This window comes from Salvelinus namaycush, chromosome 7, assembly GCF_016432855.1.
Source record: "Salvelinus namaycush isolate Seneca chromosome 7, SaNama_1.0, whole genome shotgun sequence".
Taxonomy (NCBI): domain Eukaryota; kingdom Metazoa; phylum Chordata; class Actinopteri; order Salmoniformes; family Salmonidae; genus Salvelinus; species Salvelinus namaycush.
Genome location: NC_052313.1, coordinates 41,045,910 through 41,065,145, shown reverse-complemented (window position 1 = coordinate 41,065,145; position 19,236 = coordinate 41,045,910). Strand labels below are relative to the sequence as shown.

The 19,236-nt window shown below is 39.9% G+C and overlaps 1 protein-coding gene across 4 annotated transcripts in view; it reads left to right on the top strand.

Moving 5' to 3' along the window:
• The first annotated feature begins 628 nt into the window (after nt 1-628).
• LOC120051243 (activin receptor type-2A-like) overlaps nt 629-19,236 on the top strand; it is a 50,923-nt gene continuing 32,315 nt past the window's right edge. For 2 of the 4 annotated variants that reach the window (XM_038998001.1, XM_038998000.1), the window contains exons 1-2: nt 629-989; nt 1,625-1,767. In XM_038998001.1, coding sequence (XP_038853929.1) covers nt 931-989; nt 1,625-1,767 — 202 coding nt within the window. In that variant the 5' untranslated portion in view covers nt 629-930. Of the gene's footprint in view, nt 1,768-19,236 lie in introns of all 4 variants that reach the window. The other 2 variants (XM_038998003.1, XM_038998002.1) reach the window with 2 other exon arrangements.

Here is a 19,236-nt window from a genome sequence, read left to right as displayed (position 1 = left end):
CTTGTCAGTTTAGAGATTTAATCTAACCACTAGGCTACCTGCCTCACGTAAAATACGTTTTTTCTATATCCGGAATATATGTATTTTCAATGTCCACAAAATACATATTAGCGATGTTTAGAAAAGACGTATTTTCGATATCCGGAAAATAAACCCGGAAAATACGTCTTCTCACCTTTCATTCCGCACCTAAAATGCACCTGACGTCTGGAAAATACATCTAAAAGACAAGATAATTTGCTTACTGGGAAACTACTTCATGGAGTTGAGTTTTGTCAGCTAGGGAGTATATTGGTTTTTTGCATTGTCTCTCTTCCTTCATGGGTTGATCTGAACAGGACAGGTTAAACAACTTCCTATAAGAATCCATCATATTTATTTCACCTATCCAATGTTCTTCGATCAGAGCATATGAAGGAGAGGACATAAAAGGAGGAATCCACGCAGACTATTGAGATGTATCCCAACTATGAACGGTTCTCTTCCTCTGATTGGATTCCAGTCATCTTTAGGCTGCCCGAGCTCGCTTTCGATTTGACGAGATGGCGTTTGAGTAAACGGATGGGAGGGGTCTGAGGGTGGAGTAAAGAAAAAAACAAAGACAATCCACACCAAACGCCATCTTGAAACTGTGGCACTGGTCACAGGAGAGGGAAACGTTGAGGATACTGCACGCTTGGGAAAATGATGTACTGCCGTTCTTGTCTTTGATACACTCATGACTTGACAGCAGCGTGTTGTCAAAACTTATTCGCTGTTGATCTCATGTGCGTTTCCCAACGACGTGTCTGATAACATTTTGGTTGCTCCAAAGCTGCAATTGGATACGATTTTTACAGACACTGGTTGCCAGTTTTTACGGTGTACACAACTAGCTCGTAAAAGCCAACTGACAGAACACATTGCAATCCATTGGGAAGGGGAATTACAATGTTTCTGTTTGGAATCGGATTATGCGCTAGCATAACGTTAATTTTACATTTTGGAAGGTGAAGACAGCGTCGTGAGTACCAAGAAATGAGATGTATCAAATATAACGTTAGTCCGCGAAATGTGGTGTATTGAAACGTCTTTCTTATCTAGCTAGCTGACGTTAGATCATTTACGATAGCTAGAAAACGACGTGATTTTAAACTACCTGAAGCTAGCTAAGATTGAGGGTTAATTAGATATGTTCCATGATATTTTTGCTAATTTGACTGCTTAGCATTACTACCTGGTTTCGTCTAACTAGGTAAATTAACAAGATTGAATGTAAAGAAAGGTAACAAATGTTAAACACTGGAATAGTTGCCTAGTATTATTGCTAGCTACTAGTACTGTAAGGTGTTACGGATAGTTAGACCAACTTGCAACAAGTCAGTCATTAGCTATGGTTTTAACCAGTTTGTAGCCTCTAGCTAGCTACACAAGTATCACCTCTTCCACATTTTTGGACATAATTCTTCAGGACCTTCAACTGTGTAACGTAGTAGCAAGCCTCTTGGCTGGCCAGTGGATATTTTGGAGTCTTCTCAACAAACACCTGTCAACTGGAAAGTCCGTGTTAATACCACACTATGTTGACAATACTAGCTTGCAAACTAGCTGGCTAAGTTAGTTACATTTTTCTTTTTTTGCACAGACCTTCACAACACACAGTGGAGGAGCAAACCTTTGCAGCTGTGTGTTGTTTATTTCCCGGAAATAAAAGGATTTCAATTGGATTGAAAATGGGAGCCGCTAGCGAGCTGGCGTTTGCTGTTTTTCTCATCTCGTTTTCCTCAGGTGGGTGGATATCTGTTGGTAAAATAATTGGCTTTGTATGTATGGTTGTGTTAGAAATACTGTACTACTGTACACAGTCAGTGATACAATGCGTCTTGGCCTTTGACCGTGACACCTGCCTCATTTTAAAGTTTATTACACTTTGCTTGAACAGAGATCCCGATTTGTTTTTCTTTCTCATTAACAAGTATACTGATACCTCCTGTTATGTAAAAAATGCAATTTGTTGCATGGCTCAGTCTGTGCAGTAGCAGTGATTGGATACTTTAATCCACTTGGATGTCTTCTGAGTCAGGGACTTGTATAAGTGGGAAGATATATGTTGATTCATAATGTAAGACTAATTGCAGTGTGTGGAAATACCTGGAATATGCCCCTTCCTCAGTGTGTGCCGCATTACATTTCCAGTGCACCAAGACCACTGACAAAACAAAAAAAATCACTCGGAAGCATCCATGGTGCTATCATCTGAGGGGAACTAGCCATAAGTCACCTATGCCATCTATCATTTTGTAGAGTGTTAGGGGTCAAAATGAAACTGTATATGGTGTTTTACTTTGTATTTCATGTCATATAGAAGCTTCTCAGGAACACAACACTATATTTCATGAGGATAGGACTTACTGTTGCTGAGATCTTATCTGAAGTTATCGTTAAAGGTCAAAGACCAGTCCACAACCTTATGTTAATCCCTAGTCAATAATGGCACCAAATCACCTGTTGGGATTCTTACATTCAACATGTTTTTTCCCCAATAAGATATTGTTTTGCCATTTTTAGGGTTGGTGTAGAACAGAGATGATTCAAGTAAAATGTATTATATTAAAATGCAATATTACACAAACATGGCACTTAATATGCAAATGAGTCAGTACGGAATACAATTACAGTAATGCAAGACCAAGAATTTTAAGGTATGTTGGTCATATTAACAATGATCATGATTTATGCAAAACAGAATGTGTAACAATATGAACCAATTTATGAAATTAGAATGCAACTTTTTATACTACTTTATGCAAAGTAAACTCAGCAAAAAAAAGATGTCGCTTTTTCAGGACCCAGTCTTTCAAAGATAATTTGTAATAATCCAAATAACTTCACAGATCTTCATTGTAAAGGGTTTAATTCTTACGGCTGAGATCCCGTTAACGGGATCGATATGACAACAGCCAGTGAAAGTGCAGGGCGCCAAATTCAAACAACAGAAATCTCATTAAAATTCTTCAAACATAAAAGTATTTTACACCATTTTAAAGATTAACAAGTTTCTCACCACAGTGTCCGATTTCAAAAAGGCTTTACGACGAAAGCATACCATGCGATTATGTTAGGTCAGCACCTAGTCACAGAAAAACACAGCAATTTTTCCAGCCAAAGAGAGGAGAAAATTAATCACCAACCTTTGATCTTCATCAGGTGACACGCATAGGACTTCATGTTACACAATACATGTATGTTTTGTTCGATAAAGTTCTTATTTATATCCAAAAATCTCGGTTTTAAATGGCGCGTTATGTTTTGCTTCCAAAACATCCGGTGATTTTGCAGAGAGCCACATAAATTTACAGAAATACTCATAATAAACATTGCTAAAAGATACAAGTGTTATGCATGGAACTTTAGATAAACTTCTCCATAATGCAACCGCTGTGTCAGATTTCAAAAAAGCTTTACGGAAAAAGCACACCATGCAATAATCTGAGTACAGCGCTCAGACCAAAACAAGTTATACAGATACCCGCCATGTTGTGGAGTCAACAGAAGTCAGAAATAGCATTATAAATATTCACTTACCTTTGATCTTCATCAGAATGCACTCCCAGGAATCCCAGTTCCACAATAAATGTTTGTTTTGTTCGATAAAGACCATTTATGTCCAAATACCTCCTTTTAGTTTGCGCGTTTAGTTCACAAATCCAAGTTCACGAAGCGCAGGCCAGACAAAGTAAAACAATTCCATTACAGTTCGTAGATACATGTCAAACGACGTATAGAATCAATCTTTAGGATGTTTTTAACATAAATCTTCAATGTTCCAAACGGAGAATTCCTTTGTCTTTTAGAAATGCAATGGAACGCAGCTAACTCTCACGGGCGTGCGTGAGACTAAGCTCATGGCACTCTGCCAGACCTCTTACTCAATCAGCTCTTATTCTCTCCTCCACAGTAGAAGCCTGAAACAAGGTTCTAAAGACTGTTGACATCTAGTGGAAGCCTTAGGAGGTGCAATCGGGCCAAATTTTACACTGTATATTGGATAGGCAAAGACTTAAACCTACAAACCTCAGATTTCCCACTTCCTGGTTGGATTTTCTTCTCAGGTTTTTGCCTGCCATATGAGTTCTGTTATACTCACAGACATCATTCAAACAGTTTTAGAAACTTCAGAGTGTTTTCTATCCAAATCTACTAATAATATGCATATCTTATATTCTGGGCCTGAGTAGCAGGCAGTTTACTCTGGGCACCTTATTCATCCAAGCTACTCAATACTGCCCCCCAGCCATAAGAAGTTAAACACTGTTTCCCATGCTTGTTCAATGTACCTTAAATAATTAATGAACATGCACCTGTGGAACAGTCGTTAAGACACTAACAGCTTACAGACAGTAGGCAATAAAGGTCACAGTTATGAAAACTTTGTACGCTAAAGAGGCCTTTCTACTGACTCTAAAAATACCAAAAGAAAGACGCCCGGGGTCCCTGCTCATCTGCATTAATGTGCCTTAGGCATGCTGTAAGGAGGCATGAGGACTGCAGATGTGGCCAGGGCAATAAATTGCCATGTCTGTACTGTGAGACAGCGCTACAGGGAGACAGGACGGACAGCTGATCCGAACATCATACATGCGGGATGGGTACAGGATGGGAACAACAACTGCCTGAGTTACACTAGGAACGCACAATCCCTCCATCAGTGCTCAGACTGTCCGCAATAGGCTGGACTGAGGGCTTGTAGGCCTGTTGTAAGGCAGGTCCTCACCAGACATCACCGACAATATCGTCGCCTATGGGCACAAACCCACCGTCGCTGGATCAGACAGGACTGGCAAAAAGTGCTCTTCATTGCCGAGTCGCGGTTTTGTCTCACCAGGGGTGATGGTCAGATTCGCGTTTATCGTCGAAGGAATGCATTACACCGAGGCCTGTACTCTGGAGCGAGATCGATTTGGAGGTGGAGGGTCCGTCATGGTCTGAGGCGGTGTGTCACAGCATCATCGGATTGAGCTTGTTGTCATTGCAGGCAATCTCAATGCTATGCATTACAGGGAAGACATCCTCCTCCCTCATGAGGTACCCTTCCTGCAGGCTCATCCTGATATGACCCTCCAGCATGACAATGCCACTGCGCGTTCTGTGCATGATTTCCTGTACGACAGGAATGTCAGTGTTCTGCCATGGCCAGCGAAGAGCCCGCATCTCAATCCCATTGAGCACATCTGGGAACTGTTGGATCGGATGGTGAGGGCTAGGGCGATATTTTTTTTTCTTCCCCAGAAATGTCTGAACTTGCAGGCTCCTTGGTGGAAGAGTGGGGTAACATCTCACAGCAAGAACTGGCAAATCTGGTGCAGTCCATGAGGAGGAGATGCACTGCAGTTCTAAATGCAGCTGGTGGCCACACCAGATACTGACTTTTGATTTTGTTCAGGGACACATTTTAAAATTTCTGTTTGTCACATGTTCAGTTCATGTCTCAGTTGTTGTATCTTGTTATGTTCATACAAATATATAGACATGTTAAGTTTGCTGAAATTCTTATTTACAACTCGGGGTTTGGATCCAGCAACCTTTTGGAAACTGGCCCAACGCTCTAACCACTAGGCTACCTGCTGCCCCCAAATGAGTAGGGTTTTCCAAACTTTTGACTGGTACTGTACATGTATAGGGATTGGTAATGATGCTGGCACAATACAGCCCAGGGTTTCAGTTAGATGCTCCAAATAATAATAAATCAGTAAACTTTTTTTTTTTTTTTTTTTTTTAAATAAAAATGACTACCAGCCAAAATGACTGGGAGTGGGAAAAAATCCCATTGCAAAATAATGCTTTTTATTTATTGATGGAAACACATTTTACTGTCATGCTTTTAGGTGTTGGATAAAGAAGATACATAAACAACTATCACACACGCACAGCATACAGAGCCTATTATCTTCAGCTTGTTGCTGCTGGAGTAAAATGTGCTGTTATAAGACCATATATTGCGCAACAATTCTAAGTACAGTCGCCTGTTAAAAACAGTTTTTGTGCACGGTTTAAAAGCTATTTTTTATTTCTCAACTGATTATTGAAGCGCACCTCCCATTCACATGCAGGCAACGGTCTATCAGTTAAGAACAAATTGTTATTTACAAGGATGGGGGAACAGTGGGTTAACTGCCTTGTTCAGGGGCAGAAAGACAGATTTTTACCTTGTCAGCTTGGGGATTCGATCCAGCACCCTTTCGATAACTGGCCCAACGCTCTAACAATTAGGCTACCTATTTCTATGCTTCCCATTTTATTTTTTTGTACACAAGCTGAAAATACAATATTTTTGGTTATTGATAAGACATTTCACAGCGGTTTAGATGTTACACTGATTCTCTACATTCTCTATACTTGTTTTGTCACAAACTGAAATTAGGCGAACTACTAGAATTTTAGCAACCAGGAAATGGCGGAGAGATTTCTGCTTAGTGACCCTTTTCAAATTATACTCAAGACACATTTTAGATGCTTGTCACTGACAGCTGCTTCTCAATAATCAGTGCCACGCTCACTGCCCAAATTGCACACTTCCCAAATAGGCATAGTAGAGGTCGACCGATTTTATGATTTTTCAACGCCGATACCGATTTATTGGAGGACCCAAAAAAGCCGATACCGATTAATCGGTCGATTTTGATATGTATTTGTAATAATGCCAATTACAACAATACTGAATGAGCACTTATTTTAACTTAATACATAAAATCTATTTAGACTCAAATAATGAAATGTTCAATTTGGTTAAATAATGCAAAAACACAGTGTTGGAGAAGAAAGTAAAAGTGCAATATGTGCCATGTAAAAAAAGCTAACGTTTAAGTTCCTTGCTCAGAACATGAGAACATATGAAAGCTGGTGGTTCCTTTTAAAATGAGTCTTCAATATTCCCAGTTAAGAAGTTTTAGGTTGTAGTTATTATAGGACTATTTCTCTATACCAATTGTATTTCATATACCTTTGCCTATTGGATGTTCTTATAGGCACTATAGTATTGCCAGCCTAATCTCGGGAGTTGATAGGCTTGAAGTCATAAACAGTGCTGTGCTTCAAGCATTGCGAAGAGCTGCTGGCAAACATAGGAAAGTGCTGTTTGAATGATTGCTTACGAGCCTGCTGCTGCCTACCACCGCTCAGTCAGACTGCTCTATCAAATATCAAATCATAGACTTAATTATAATATAATAAACACACAGGAATATGAGCCTTAGGTCATTAATATGGTCAAATCCGGAAACTATTATTTTGAAAATAAAAAGTTTATTTCAGTGAAATATGGAACGGGTGGCAACCCTAAGTGTAAATATTGCTGTTACATTGCACAACCTTCAATGTTATGTCATAATTCTGTAAAATTCTGGCAAATTAATTACGGTCATTGTTAGGAAGAAATAGTCTTCACACAGTTCGCAACGAGCCAGGCGGCCTAAACTGCTGCATATACCCTGACTCTGCTTGCACTGAACGCAAGAGAAGTGACACAATTTCCCTAGTTAATATTGCCTGCTAACATGAATTTCTTAACTAAATATGCAGGTTTAAAAAAATATATACTTGTGTATTGATTTTTAAGAAGGGCATTGATGTTCATTGTTAGGTACATTGGTGCAACGATTGTGCTTTTTTCGCAAATGCAGTGTTAAATCATCACCCGTTTGGTGAAGTAGGCTGTGATTTGGTGATAAATTAACAGGCACCGCATTGATTTTATGCAACGCAGGACAAGCTAGTTAAACTAGTACTATCATCAACCATGTGTAGTTAACTATTGATTATGTTAAGATTGATTTATTTGTTTTTTTTATAAGATAAGTTTAATGCTAGCTAGCAAATAACCTTGGCTCATTGCTGAACTCGCGTAACAGGTGGTCAGCCTGCCACGCAGTCTCCTCGTGGATTGCAATGTAATCTGCCATAATCGGCGTCCAAAAATTCCGATTACCGAGTGTTATGAAAACTAGAAATCGGCCTTAATTAATCGGATCGGCCATGCCGATTTAATCGTTCAAACTCTAAGGCATAAGCCTGCAAGCTTGTGATTTGAAACAATGCACAGCTATTAAAAATATTTTTTTAAAGAAGCGAATTATTCTCGATTCCTTTGTGGCTAAGTCATTCTTTCTGGTGAAGTATTTGAATAATATTATTTATTTCTGTATAGGTAGGAGTAATTATATAGAGTTGAAGTCGGAAGTTTACATACACTTAGGTTGGAGTCATTAAAACTCGTTTTTCAACCACTCCACAAATTTCTTGATAACAAACTATAATTTTGGCAAGTCGGTTAGGACATCTACTTTGTGCATGACACAAGTAATTTTTCCAACAATTGTTTACAGACAGATTATTTCACTTATAATTCACTTTATCACAATTCCAGTGGGTCAGAAGTTTACATACACACTAAGTTGACTGACTTTAAACGGCTTGGAAAATTTCAGACAATGTCATGGCTTTAGAAGCTGCTGATGGGCTAATTGACATCATTTGAGTCAATTGGAGGTGTACCTGTGGATGTATTTCAAGTGTGTGCGAGCAAGGATGCCTACAAACCTGACTTACACCAGCTCTGGCAGGAGGAATGGGCCAAAATTCACCCAACTTATTGTGGGAAGCTTGTGGAAGGCTACAAGAAACGTTTGACCCAAGTTAAACAATTGAAAGGCAATGCTACCAAATACTAATTGTGTATGTACATTTCTGACCCACTGAGAATGTGATGAAATAAATAAAAGCTCAAATAAATCCTCTTCTATTATTCTGACATTTCACATTCTTAAAATAAAGTGGTGATCCTAACTGACCTAAGACAGGGCATTTTTACTAGGAATAAATGTCAGGAATTGTGAAAAACTGAGTTTAAATGTATTTTGCTGAGATGTATAGTTTTGGCATATTTATTTGTAACTTTCTTTTGTTGTCCAGAAGCTAAAGCACAACCCTAGTCATATTAGCAACCCATCCTAGTTATTGCATCTTTAGATTCTTTGTAATTTTCAAACAGATATTTGAATCTGTCACATATGGAAGCGCCATCAGGTGCACTGTTTAAAATGGTGTTTTCTGGCACATTGCATTTTGGCAAGTGTTTGAAAATAATGTTTTATAAGCTGTTAATTAAATCAGTTGCATGTTCTGTTAAGATGCATTACCATTTTAAATGTGATTTATGTCATTCTGAGCACCGTGGGTGGAAGCCCTAATGGGTTATGCACCCAATGGCGGGTAAATTCAAATCTTCCCGGGTCACGTTGTTCGGCGCCACATTTTCCTAACCGAAACCCTGATACAGCCACTACAGAGCAGCGCTGCCTCTCGCCCAAAGCGTTACCTCAGCGAACGGCGTCAAGCCAACATACTCCCTCATACAGCTAGCTAGCATCTTGTCATGAAAACAGGTGGGAATGTGAATTTTGACTTCTCATACACAAATGTAGCTACAAAACTCTACTTTGTAACCTGTTATGTTTTTTTAGTGTCTCTAAAAACATCTGAATGACCAAAGCGAAGGAAAAAACATTTAACCTTCTATTTCAGTCCAATGGATGTCTGATGACTGAAACACCCTCAGAACGTTCCCATACTTGTTGGCAATACAATGTCACATTAATCTTACTCTGGTAGAGAGTAATACCAATGGCAAAGAGCAAATATGAGCACACGGGTTTCGTGAAGGTTTGTTTGAATCTGTTTGAAGACAGATTTGATTTGACAGTTTTTAGCACGGCACTTTACATTTTGGCCCATGGTTAACTTCCACATTCAGGTTTTCAAAGGACTTTATGTATTTTAACAACCATATTTAGTGAAAGTGTATTTGATCACACATAGCGTCCACTGTTTGTCGTGTCACCTAACTGAGTACCCACTGTCAATAGATGTTATCTTAGATGGGAAGTCATTGGGGAAATACCATTCTGACCTGTACTGTTTTCATTTGAGTGTTGTCACTGGTTTGTCATACTGTGGCATCACATAACCTCTAGACCTATACTGGAAATGTAAAATAAAACCATATGTTTTTGTCTGGTGGTGGACCTCGTCTCATTAACTTCTCTAGGATAGGGGGCAGCATTTTCAATTTGGATGAATAGCGTGCCCAGAGTGAACTGCCTCCTACTCTGTCCCAGATGCTAATATATGCATATGACTATTGAATAGAAAACACTGAAGTTTCTAAAACGGTTTGAATGATGTCTGTATAACAGAACTCATATGGCAGGCAAAAACCTGAGAAAAAATCCAAACAGGAAGTGAGAATTCTGAGGCTGGTCGATTTTCAACTCATCGCCTATTCAAATCCCAGTAAGATATGGATCTGTTTGCACTTCCTACGCCTTCCACTAGATGTCAACAGTCTGTAGAACGTTGAATGAAGCCTCTACTGTGATGTGGGGCTGGATGGGAGGTGTTTCAGTCAGTGGTCTGGCAGAGAGCCAGTTCCTGGTCATGTGCATTCCACATGATATCGCCTTGTGTTCCATTACTTCTGTAGACACAAAGGAATTCTCCGGTTGGAACGTTATTGAATATTTATGATAACAGCATCCTGAAGATTGATTCTCTACTTAGTTTGACAAGTTTATTCGACCTGTAATAACTTTTTGAAGTTTTCGGACCTGCGCGAGCGTTTGGACATGTGTACTTAACGTGCTAGCAAAAGTAGCTACTTGGACATAATTAATGGACATTATCGAACAAAACAACAATTTATTGTGGAACTAGGATTCCTGGGAGTGCATTCTGATGAAGATCATCAAAGGTAAGGGAATATTTATGATGTAATTTCGTATTTCTGTTGACTCCATGGCGGAGAAATGTTTTTTTATATCTGAGCGCCGTCTCAGATTATTGCATGGTTTGCTTTTTCCGTAAAGTTTTTTTGAAATCCGACACAGCGGTTGCATTAAGAACAAGTGTATCTTTAATTCTATGTAAAACATGTATCTTTCATCAAAGTTTATGATGAGTATTTCTGTTATTTGATGTGGCTCTGCAATTTCTCCGGATATTTGAGGCATTTCTGAACATGGCGCCAATATAAACTGAGATTTGTGGATATAAATATGCACATTATCGAACAAAACATACATGTATTGTGTAACATGATGTCCTATGAGTGTCATCTGATGAAGATCATCAAAGGTTAGTGATTAATTTTATCTCTTTCTGCTTTTTGTGACTCCTATCTTTGGCTGGGAAAATGGCTGTGTTTTTCTGTGGCTATGTACTGACCTAACATAATCGTTTGGTGTGCTTTCGCTGTAAATCCTTTTTGAAATCAGACGTTGGCTGGATTCACAACATGTTTAGCTTTAAGTTGGTGTGATTTCATGAAAGATTGATTTTTATAGTAATTTATTTGAATTTGGCGCTGCATTTTTACTGTCTTTTGGCCAAGTGGGACGTTAGCATCCCACACCCTAGAGAGGTTAATAAAGACTACAATTTGCTGACTTGAGACTATATGGAATTAAATGCAGAATCCTCACTGGGGAGCAAGCGGCCTAGATAATCCTGTATGCTGTCTGCTTTTGAAAGCTGCTGCTGCCCTAATAGTTGGTCAGTCAAGCAGTGTTTCCCCTATATGCATTTAGCAGCTGAGATGTGCTTTTAAAGGGATAGTCATTAGCTCAATGACTGGAAGTCTATGCAAACAGCTACCCCTGCCACCTTTGCCACCACTGCTGAAAAAATCCTAGGGGTAACACTGTCACGGTTATATTTTCAAGGTTTGATGACGCATGTAAAAGTATTAGCTTTTCTGGCCACGTTACACATTTACATTGTTTCTTCTGCGTCTTTCTTTCTGTGTTAAGCCTGAATATCTGTTACTGAACGTGGGTGTTTGTATACTGATGTGAGTAGGAATTATGAGGACAGTAAATATGCATAACCTAGACCCTGAAGAAAGTACTGCAGTGTGATGCTCAACAAAGAATTCAAATGTCTAGCCTCAAGCAGTCCTTTGACTCTGATTTGGGACAAAGGCCCATGTAGAGTTTGATCCTCTTTAAAACAAGGCTAAGGAGTTTAGACTACACAGCCATATGCTGAGGGTAAAGTAGCTCTAGCCCAGCCGCTTAAATCCTCAGCTCAAAAATGTGTAATGACTTATGTTGGCTTCACCAAAGCCAAGCAACAGCAGTATAATTGAATCACACTCATCTTGACATGTCATGTACAGTAATACAGACATGCTCTGCTGGACTAGATTTGTTACGAAAACTGAAACCAAACTCCGCTCTGACTGACCTGAAGTGGTTGAGGTTTGGTGTGGGATAATAAACGGCTCAATTGCTGTCGCTCGCCTGCCCATGGCCCATTCCAGGCTTTGTATCCGGTTCAGGTTACCTGCTGCCTCGCTCTCTAGAGTCTGGACTTGGGTTCAAATAGTATTTGAAATCATTCAACCTTAAACTGTGTTTGATTAAGCTTGCCTGGTGCATCAGGGCCAATGGAATAGTACCATAAGTGCAAACCACTCTATTTCATATACTCCAGGCAGGCTCAAGTAAACACATGAAGTATTCGAAAGAGGCCAAATACTATTTGAACCCAGGCCTGCAGCGTTCCTCGGAGTAACCAGTCTCTAAGGAACCCTGGAGGCCCCAGAGCAGAGCCCAGGCGTTCTTCACTGTCAGTGAAAAAGAGCATGCTCCCACCCCCACCAGGGCTCATGTTGACACTGTCAACCACCAGCAAACCAGACCAGAGAAATGATGAAGCGAGACAGATGTAGCAGGTCTAGCCCCCCCCCCCCCCCCCCTTAGGTCCAGGCTTCTGGATGGATGGATGGATGGATGGCACAGCTGCAGAACATCTCCTTAGTTTTGGCTAGCACCATTTTCAAGAAGCAAGGGGAGTTGCACTAAAGATCTTCACGTGTCCAAACTCGTTCCGAACTTTTACAGTTTGTTATTTGGGTTAAACTCTTTCTGCAATATTTTGGTCGCTCACAGTTTAAGGAGCTGCTGGAGTTGGCTGGCACTGTGTCCCAGTTTCCTTGTGTCCTTCCTGAATAATTAGAGCCCTATAAAATCTGTGATGCAGACCGAATCACGGATTCCAGACAACTGAATTCAACAATATTCAAAAATGTATTGAATTTAGTAGGAAAACCCCTAAATGTAATCTGAGATCTACCGCATAGATTTTTTTTTAACATGACTTAAATGTAAGCCTATGCAATATTAACCCATTAAAAATGTAGCAATGAGGTTTGTGCAGTAAACTATAGGCCCAATACATTATCACTGCATATTGGCTTTGCTTGAACTGCCCTGCCAATGCATTGTTGTTTGGGCCATTTTTTTAAAATATATTTGAGGTAGGCTATATTATCACACTGGTAATATATCAGTTGTTGTGTTACTTATGAAACACAGCTGAGTGAGCATACATTTAAATAATTTATTTTTATTTTACTGGGCTGATGGTGCCTGCATCTGATGGACATTCTCAGCAGAGGAAGAGAGCAGCAGACTGAGTGTCCGCCTCTCAATTTCCTCCACTGACACTGACCAAAAAGGGACACTGCCTTCCAGATGATGGCAACTCGAGTCGCACTGCATTATTTCTGCCTCGTGCACAAATTCATGTTACTCCTATGAACAGACAAAGTTAAACATTCCTCGATATAAACAAAGTCCCAAGCCGCTAATAATAACGCAAGCCTATAGATACTCATTCATTACTGCTACAGTGCTTGTTGTAGCACAGATTGGAAATACGAAGAACGTGCATTTTATGGCTTATAAAAGTGTTGAATACAAAGTTTTGGCAGTGCTGAGTATTAACTTAAACATGAACTCACTCATTAAAACACCATCTCTTTTGCTGTATTCGTTGTCTCTCTGTAGTCATGGTTTTAAACGTTTTGAAATTTCACATTATCAACTTTGCTGTAGCTTTCTTTTATGCCTGCTGCGTTACTGCAGACACAGTCATCTGAGCCATCCGATTGGCCAGTTGTAGGCCTATAGTGCACTTTGCTTTCCCGGCAGGCCCAGAGAGAAAATCGAGTTTGTACCCTCAGACACATGAAATGGTTTAAAATTGCACCCATTCGCCTACCTGGTTCACAGGGCAGCCGAATCTACCCGCAACAGCCCGAGACGAATATATATTTTTTCGGAACACAAGGATTTATTGTTGGGTTTTTTACAAAAATGTTTCGCGATCGACCGGTTGGTGACCACTGCTCTAGAAAGTTGAGTGAAGTTAAATCTCTTGCCGCTTTCTGTGGGCACATATTTCTGCTCTGCGGTCTCGGGGCTACTGCGCGCAGCTTAGAGGGAACATAGGTTATCAAATAAAACAAATATTTTATTAATGTGAGTAAATTATGGTTAGTAAGTAATGAGCATTAATTGGCAGTTACTACCATCAATGGACTTTTATTGTTTTACACAGTGTTGTTAAAGAATTCACCCAGAGTGCATTTAACGTCAATTTTTTTTATGGAAATCGAAAACCGCAAAAAAAAATATATAACCATACCGTCCTCAAAAATCACTAATTGCTCAGCACTACAGCTTGGTATTGCAACTGCTTGGTATCTGACCAAAGCCACTACAAAGGGTAGTGCGTACGGCCCAGCACATCACTGGGGCTGAGCTCCCTGCCACCCAGGACCTCTATACCAGGCAGTGTCAGAGCAAGGACCTAAAAATCGTCAGATTCCAGCCACCCAAGTCCATCCACTCACACATACTAACTACACTGACACTACAACACAAACGCACACAAAACACTCACACATGCGTATTGACGCCACACACACTTTCACACTCTTCACATACGCTGCTGCTACTCTGTTTTATCTATTCTGATTGCCTAGTGACTTGTACCCCTACCCACATGTACACATTACCTCAATTACCTCGTACCCCTGCACATTGACTCGGTACCGGCCCTCCTTGTATATAGCCTCGTTATTTTATTGTGTTTTTATTCATAGCACATTTTTCTTACTTTTTAACTGCATTGTTGGGAAAGGATTTGTAAGTAAGCATTTCACGGTAAAGTCTACTCCTGTTGTATTTGACGCATGTGACAAATAAAATTAGATTTGATTTGTATTTTCCTATAACTTTCTGAAGAGGCAACGCGGGAATTCCCCTGCCTGTGTTTTTCTACTTTGTATAGCCATTAACGATGATGCTAATGATAAAAATGATAGATGGAAAGGCTTTCCCAAAATCCTTCAATGAAATGTTAACTACAAAGTTGCCTATGCTTACCTGGCAGAATGATATCAGGATTATTTTAATCAATCTAAGTGCTATTTGTTGAGCAAACTCTGCAATCACATGTGCACTACAGAAACTCCGCTAACCAAACAATTCTGCTGCCGTGCACTTGAACTGAAGGGTGTCTAACAACCAAAAAGTTTCTCAGATTTTTTCCCAGACCTCAAAAGTGGTCTCCTGATGTGTTTTCAAGCATACTTTTGTTGTTTTCTATTTAAAAAAGTGTCATTTTTGAGTGATCTTCAGCATTCAAATGATTGTGAAATGGCCGGTGCAATTTTAGGCTTTATTAGTTGAGTGACAACCAATGAAATTTGCTAGGTTATTGTTATCAAATGTGCTGTTAAATGGTGTTTTGTCGGAAATAAAGTAGCCTAAGCAACTGCCTGAGACGACTCATCTGGCTAGCTGCTGATCAGGGCTTAGGATGCATTCAAATTTATTTTGATTGTTCAGGTTCACCAACATCAATAGTTTTGGTAGTTTTGCTTTCAACATCAGGATATATGGTCATTTTTAGATAGTGTATTCAGACCCCTTCACTTTTTCCACATTTTGTTACTTTGCAGCCAAAGTCTAAAAATTATGACATTTTTTCCCTACACACATTACTCCAATAATAAAACGCAAAAACAGGTTTAGACATATTTGCGAATTTATAAAAAACTAAGAACCCTTTGCTATGAGACTCGAAATTGAGCTCAGGTGCATCCTATTTCCATTGATCATTTTACATTTAAGTCATTTAGCAGACGCTCTTATCCAGAGCGACTTACATTTAACCTTTATTTAACTAGGCAAGTCAGTTAAGAACAAACTCTTATTGTCAATGACGGCCTAGGAACAGTGGGTTAACTGCCTTGTTCAGGGGCAGAACGACAGATTTTTAACTTGTCAGCTCGGGGATTTGAACTTGCAACCTTTCAGTTACTAGCCCAACGATCATCCTTGAGATGTTTCTAGAACTTGATTGGAGTCCACCTGTGCTAAATTCAATTTATTGGAAAGGCACACACCTGTCTATAAGGTCCCACAGTTGACAGTGCATGTCAGAGCAAAACATAGCCATGAGGTCGAAGGAATTGTCTGTAAAGCGCCAAGACAGGATTGTGTCGAGACACAGATCTGGGGAAGGGTACCAAAACATTTCTGCAACATTGAAGGTCCCCAAGAACACAGTGGCCTCTTCCATTCTTAAATGGAAGAAGTTTGGAACGACCAAGACTCTTCCTAGAGCTGGCCGCCCGGGCCAAACTGAGCAATCAGGGCGAAGGGCCTTGGTCAGGGAGGTGACCAAGAACCCGATGTTCACTCTGACAGAGCTCCAGAGATCCTCTGGAGATGGGAGAACCTTCCAGAAGGACAACCATCTCTGCAGCACACCACCAATCAGGCCTTTATGGTAGAGTGTCAGACGGAAGCCACTCCTCAGTAAAAGCCACATGACCGCCCGCTTGGGGTTTGCCAAAAGGCACCTAAAGGACTTTCAGACCATGAGAAACAAGGTTCTCTAGTCTGATGAAACCAAGATTGAACTATTTAGCCTGAATGCCGAGTGTCACGTCTGGAGGAAACCTGGCACTATCCCTACGGTGAAGCATGGTGGCAGCATCATGATGTGGGGATGTTTTTCAGTGGCAGAGACTGGGAGACTTGTCAGGATCGAGGGAAAGATGAACAGATCAAAGTACAGAGATCCTTGATGAAATCCTGCCCCATCTCATGATCTCAGTCTGGGGCGAAGGTTCACCTTCCAACAGGACAACGACCCTAAGCACACAGCCAAGACAACGCAGTGATGCTCCCCATCCAACCTGACAGAGCTTGAGCGGATCTGCAGAGAAGAATGGGAGAAACTCCCCAAATACAGGTGTGCCGAGCATGTAGCTTTATACCCAAGAAGACTTGAAGCTGTAATTGCTGCCAAAGGTGCTTCAAATAAGTACTGAGTAAAGGGTCTGAATACTTATGTAAATGTTATTTCAGTTGAATTTTTTATAAATTTGAAAACATTTCTAAAAACCTATTTTTGCTTTGTTATGGGGTCTTGTGTAGGTTGATGAAAAAACAATTTAATCAATTTTTAGAATAAGGTTTGAACAAATGTGGAAGTCAATGGGTCTGAATACTTTCTGAATGCACTGTATACAGGGTAAAGTTGATAAAGTGATTGTTGTCCTTTTTTATGACATTTTCTACCCGCAGTTGACGGTTGAAGCAGGATGAAAATAAAACTTCCAAACGGTCTTAACCATTTTGATTTTTAGGTGGGGCTGAAATCCAGAGTTGTATATTCATTGGCTATATCATAGCTAATTTTTGGAGATAAATATTGATACATTACTAGCTCAAACTCTTTGAAACTGCAGAAATGACTAATTAGTAATAATTTATTACGTTTGTACAGCATTTATCATTATACATTATCATTATACAATAATCTCAGTGCATAAAATACAAGTTAAAAAATGCACATTCATACTGAACAAAAATCGAAACGCAACAATTTCAATGATTTGACTGAGTTACAGTTCGTATAAGGAAATCAGTCAATTTACATAATTTAATTAGGTCATAATCTGTGGATTTCACAACTGGGCAGGGGCGCAGCCATGGGTGGGCCTCGGAGGGCATATACCCACCCACTTGGGAGCCAGGCCCAGCCAGTCAGAATGAGTTTTACCCCACAAAACAGCTTTATTACAGACAGAAATACTCTTCAGTTTCATCAGCTGTCTGGGTGGCTGGTCTCAGATGATCCCGCAGGTGAAGAAGCCGGATGTGGCAGTCCTGGGGTGGCGTGGTTACACGTCGTCTGCGGTTGTGAAGCCGGTTGGACGTATTGCAAAATTCTCTAAAACAACGTTGGAGGCGGCTTATGGTAGAGAAATTAACATTTGATTCTCTGGCAACCTATCTGGTGGACATTCCTGCAGTCAGCATGCCAATTACATGCTCCCTCAACTTGTGTAACAAAAATGCACATTTTAGAGTGGCCTTTTATTGTCCCTAGCACAAGGTGCACCTGTGTCATTTAACTTCTTATGGCTGCAATCCCATTAACGGGATGATATGACAACAGCCAGTGAAAGTGCAGGGCGCCAAATTCAAACAACAGAAATCTCATAATTAAAATTCCTCAAACATACATGCATCTTATACCATTTTAAAGGTAATCTTGTTGTTAATCCCACCAAAGTGTCCGATTTTCAAATAGGCTTTTCAGCGAAAGCACCACAAACAATTATGTTAGGTCACCGCAAAATCACAGACAGTCATTTTTGCAGCCAAAGACAGGAGTCACAAAAAGCAGAAATAGAGAGAAAATGAATCACTAACCTTTGATGATCTTCATCAGATGACACTCATAGGACTTCATGTTACATATATGTTTTGTTCGATAAAGTTAATATTTATATCCAAAAACCTCAGTTTACATTGGTGCCATGTTCAGAAATGCCTCCAAAATATCCTGAGAAATTGCAGAGAGCCATGTCAAATAACATAAATACTCATCATAAACTTTGATGAAAGATACATGTTTTACATAGAATTAAAGATACACTTGTTCTTAATGCAACCGCTGTCAGATTTCAAAAAGCTTTACGCCAAAAGCACAATATTCAATAATCTGAGAACAACGCTCAGCCACAAAAGCAAGCCATACAGTTACCCGCCAAATTGTGCAGTCAACAAAACTCATAAAAAGCATTATAAATCTTCACTTACCGTTGCTGATCTTCGTCGGAATGCACTCCCAGGACTCCCTCTTCCACAAGAAATGTTTGTTTTGTTCGGTAATGTCCATCTATGTCCAAATAGCTATTTTTGCTAGCGTGTTTGGTAAACAAATCCAACGTCAGGAAGCACGTTCACTAAAAGCTGACAATGTCCAAAAGTTCCGTAACAGTCAGTAGAAACATGTCAAACGATGTATTGAATCAATCTTTAGAATGTTTTT